Below are 4,982 nucleotides of genomic sequence, written 5' to 3'. Positions count from 1 at the left end.
AAACTAATTGATAAATTACTCGATTAATGAAATAATTATTTGCTGCAGCTTTTCCAAGACGGCAGAATGGCGCAATTTATAACCGAGGGCTTCAATGCCCCACGCAGCAGAGAAAAGCCACACATACAGTACATGTAAAGAAACAAAACAGCACTGGTAAGATAGTTTATTTATGCACAACATCGCTACTTCATCATGTTGCGCTGCTGTAGTTTATACGTATATATATATATATATATATATATATATATATATATATATATGTGTGTGTGCGTGTGTGTATGTATGTATGTATATACATATATATATGTATGTATGTATATATATATATATATATATATATATATATATATATATATATATTTATATATGTAGGTGTGGGAAAAAATCACAAGACTACTTCATCTCTACAGAACTGTTTCATGAGGGGTTCCCTCAATCATCAGGATATTTTTCTCCTGATGTCAATCATCAGGAGAAAGATCTGGAACCAGTTCTGTAGAGATGAAGTAGTCTTGTGATTTTTCCCACACCTACATATTGCGCTCTACAACGGTATCGAGCACTATTCTCTGGATAATCCAATCAAGACATATGTATTTATATATATATATTATATATATGTGTATGCATATATTATATATATGTATGTATATATTTGTGTGTATGTATGTATATATATATATATGTGTGTGTGTATATATATACTGTATATATGTATATATATATATATGTGTGTGTATATATATATATATATATATATATATATATATATACTTGACAAGTACCAAGGGTTGAAAGAGCCGCTGGAACGGATGTGGAAGGTCAAGGCTAGCGTGGTCCCCGTGGTAGTGGGGGCGCTTGGGGCAGCAACCCCCAAAATGGGAAAGTGGCTCCAACAGATCCCAGGGACAACATCTGAAGCCTCAGTCCAGAAGAGCGCAGTCCGAAGAACAGCCAAGACACTGCGCAGAGCCCTCAAACTCCTCTGGTGGAATGAATATGCATATATATATATATATATATATATATATATATATACACACAATTATAGCCCTACCCACGCCTCTGTTTCCATTCTTTAAAAGGGTCCATTAGCAAAAGCAATAAGAAATTGTATCTACAGTTATTTGTGGCTGTTATCGGATGATCGTTTTGAGATAGAACGTCAGTTAGAAAAGTTAAAAACATTACAGTGGTCTATGACCACGCATTTGAATCTATTAGTGGAGGTCACTGTAATAATCACTGTAGGGAACATACTGCAACATTCTAGGTTACAAAGGGTCTTATGTACACCCCAAAGTCTCCTAGACTACTGTTCTCGACAGAAGACATATTCGGTGTAACTCGTCCATATTTTGTCCTCGCCGGGGTCGTTGCTGGTGTACGCGCAGGTGCCCGTGGAGCTGCAGGCCACCATGTGGAAGCCCACCTCGGTGAGCTTGTCGAAGGCCTGCTCCAGGAAGTTGTACTTGAGGTAGTAGCGGGACGTGTATCTCTCCGGCGGACGGTCCGGGTCCCTGCTCTCGTTCAGCGTGTCCCCGAACACCTCCTTGGCCAGGGAGGTCTTCCCGCACACGGTGATGCGCGCCACCCGCCGGAATTTGGCGTCGGTCTGGATGTCCCGGCCGATGGTGTAGGAGCCCCGGTAGCCTATGGTGATGTACCCCGACTTCCTGGAGTCCAGAGACGGCGAGCGCACGGCCGCCGCGCCCGCGCGTAAAGCCACCTCCGCGGCGCACGGCGGTCCGCCCTGGAGCGCGCCGTCCTCGGCCTCGCTTTGGCTGACCTCCTCGCCGACGGAGTTGTCCTCGCTCACATGCGGGTTGAGCCGCTTGGCCAGCTCCCGCAGCTGGAAGAAGTCCGCCTCTCTCCGCAGCCGACTCCGCTCCGGGAAGTAGTCCGGCAGCACCAAGTTGAGGTCGCGGAGGTAGTCGAGGACGTAGCGGAACAAGAAGCCGTCTCGGTCCAGGAAGAAGCGGCCCTTGGTGTCCCTCGCCAGCTCCTTGGGGGTCCTGCGATTAAACATGTTCCACAGGAGCGAGTCCGGCACGGCGATGAGAGTTTGGAGCCTGGTGACGTACACTTGACCCCCGACGTTAAGCTCGACGATGTCCGGGAAGTGGGAGTCGTCGCGTTTGGACACCTCGGCCAGCGCCATCGTGTCCGCTCCGTCCGTTCTGTCTCGGTGCGAGAAACACTGCTGAGCCCCCCCGTGGCAGCGCTCCACTTATGAAGCGTGGGTTCTGGCAAGATGACACGTACTGGGGGGGGGGGGCGGGGGGGGGGGTGCAGTTAACCATTAAACTACTCTATTAGCTTTTAACGAGGCGCAGTAAATGCATAATTAAGAAGGCAGGCTGCAAAACAAACAAAGATGTCTGCGTGCACTAATTATTGCTCCTTTTTTTCCCCTGGAAAAAAATAGGCAAGTTAAAATAAACAAGGAGGCAAGTTAGACTTGGTAATAGTGACACCTATCGGTACTAAGGCGGAACTGCAGGTCACTTCATTGGGTACAGCTCCCCCGTCCAAAGGCAAAACCTAGTAACTCACTTCTAGCTGATTTTGAGAAAACAAAGGAAAACTAATCCATCTTGATGCTGTCTTACAAAGGTCTACAAAGTCATCAAACGTATAGATGTTTTCTCGAGCTTTCATTTTCTTGCCGATTGAGCCATGGATTGAATCTGCTCTCATGAACGTGTGCCCTTTCTCCAGCTATTTTATCACAATCTCGTGTGGGCCCCATTCTGCGTTTGCACATTGGGCAAGAGCCGTGTACAGCGTCCAGTTTTTTATTTTGACCTCCACAGTTATCTGCCCTAAAGAGTATGCAAGGGGAAGAATCAAGAACAATACATTTAATGAAGGTGCTTGCAACGTCCTGGGCCAATCTTCCAAATATTCCCTCGTGCCATAATATCACATAATCAGGTTGACCGTCGGCCCCCATTCGTGCAAATGTCTCATTAAATACAATAAGGCAACTGACAAAGAAGCTCCGATTGGTCCCTTGAGATACTAGGTTTTTCTGTTGTATCTACGCGGTTATGTAGTAGTTGCTAGGTCAGGGGTCGGGAACCCTTTTGGCTGAGAGAGCCATGAAAGCCAAATATTTCAAAATGTATTCCCGTGAGAGCCATATAATCTTTTTTTAACACTGAATACAACTAAATGCGTGCATTTTTAAGACCAACATTTTTACAGTATAATAAGTCTCTTATTCTTTTTAAAAATTGTAAAAAAAAAAAAAAAAGGTAAATGGTTGTACTTGTATAGCGCTTTTCTACCCCTTTTTAAGGAGCCCAAAGCGCTTTGACACTATTTCCACATTCACCCATTCACACACACATTCACACGCTGAAGGCGGGAGCTGCCATGCAAGGCGCTAACCAGGACCCATCAGGAGCGAGGGTGAAGTGTCTTGCTCAAGGACACAACGGATGTGACTAAGATGGTAGAAGGTGGGGATTGAACCAGTAACCCTCAGATTGCTGGCACAGCCACTGTCCCAAATTCGCCATGCAGTCCCCAAGATAATAACATTTTTATTCTAAAGCTAACCAATAATAAATATGATACTTCTTACAATTAAAGTGACTTCTTGAACAGATGCGATAGAAAATGGATGGTTGGACAAAAATGCATGAGAATTTTTTGTAATTTGAACGTTATTTTTAACACTGTGATTACCGGCGGAATTATTAATTACTTATCGTGTTAAGCAATGTCAGCTAACATTTATCTGAGAGCCAGACTCAGTCATCAAAAGAGCCGCATCTGGCTCTAGAGCCATAGGTTCCCTACCCCTGTGCTAGGTCCTGCCATGTGCGTAACAGCTTACTTACGGAACAAATTACATTAGCGCATACACTAATGTAAAGCATATCACCTAGGAACTCCAAAATTATTATCAGCTCAGTTTTGACCAAAATTGAGTTACTGGGTTTTGCCTTTGGACGGGAGAGCTGCACATGCTACACCAGTGGTTCTCAACCTTTTTTCAGTGACATACCCCCTGTGAACACATTTTTAATTCAAGTACCCCCTAATCAGAGCTAAGCATTTTTGGTTGAAAAAAAGAGATAAAGAAGTAAAATACAGCACTATGTCATCAGTTTCTGATTTATTAAATTGTATAACAGTGCAAAATATTGTTCATTTGTAGTGGTCTTTTTTGAACTATTTGGAAAAAAAGATATAAAAATGACTAAAAACTTGTCGAAAAGTAAACAAGTGATTCAATTATATAAAAAAAAGATTTCTACACATAGAAGTAATCATCAACTTAAAGTGCCCTCTTTGGGGATTGTAATAGAGATCCATCTGGATTCATGAACTTAATTCTAAACATTTCTTCACAAAAAAAGAAATATTTAACATCAATATTTATGGAACATGCCCACAAAAAAAATCTAGCTGTCAACACTGAATATTGCATTGTTGCATTTTTTTCAGTTTATGAACTTACATTCATATTTTGTTGAATTATTATTCAATAAATACATTTATAAAGGAGTTTTTACTTGTTGCTATTTAAAAAAAATCTCACATACCCCTTGGCATACCTTCAAGTACCCCCAGGGGTACGCGTACCCCCATTTGAGAACCACTGTACTACACTATATTGCTAAAAGTATTTGGCCCCCATCCAAATGATCAGAATCAGGTGTCCTAATCACCAGGTGTATAAAATCAAGCACTTAGGCATGGATGGAGACTGTTTCTACAAACATTTGGGAAAGAATGGGCCGCTCTCAGGAGCCTAGTGATTTTCAGCACGGACCTATCATAGGATGACACCTGTGCAACAAATCCAGTGTCCCACATCTGCGGTCCCCTCCGAGGTTTCGCATTGTCATCCCATTGGGTTGAGTTTTTTCTTGCCCTGATCTACAGTTTGTAAGCCGAGGATGTCGTTGTGGCTCATGCAGCCCTTTGAGACACTTGTGATTAAAGGCTATATGAATTCACTT

General features: G+C 42.9%; 1 protein-coding gene across 1 annotated transcript; it reads right to left on the bottom strand.

Annotated features, from left to right (window-relative positions):
• Positions 1-318: 318 nt before the first annotated feature.
• kctd12.1 (potassium channel tetramerisation domain containing 12.1) lies at positions 319-2,244 on the bottom strand. Its single transcript, XM_061879772.1, has one exon. It carries the CDS (start codon positions 2,162-2,164, stop codon positions 1,316-1,318), a length of 849 nt encoding a protein of 282 aa, XP_061735756.1. The 5' UTR covers positions 2,165-2,244; the 3' UTR covers positions 319-1,315.
• Positions 2,245-4,982: the final 2,738 nt, after the last annotated feature.

The sequence above is a fragment of the Nerophis ophidion genome, linkage group LG19 (genome assembly GCF_033978795.1).
Source record: "Nerophis ophidion isolate RoL-2023_Sa linkage group LG19, RoL_Noph_v1.0, whole genome shotgun sequence".
In the NCBI taxonomy this organism is placed as follows: domain Eukaryota; kingdom Metazoa; phylum Chordata; class Actinopteri; order Syngnathiformes; family Syngnathidae; genus Nerophis; species Nerophis ophidion.
Note: the sequence above shows the minus strand (reverse complement) of the source record. Positions and strands in the feature narration are given on the sequence as shown.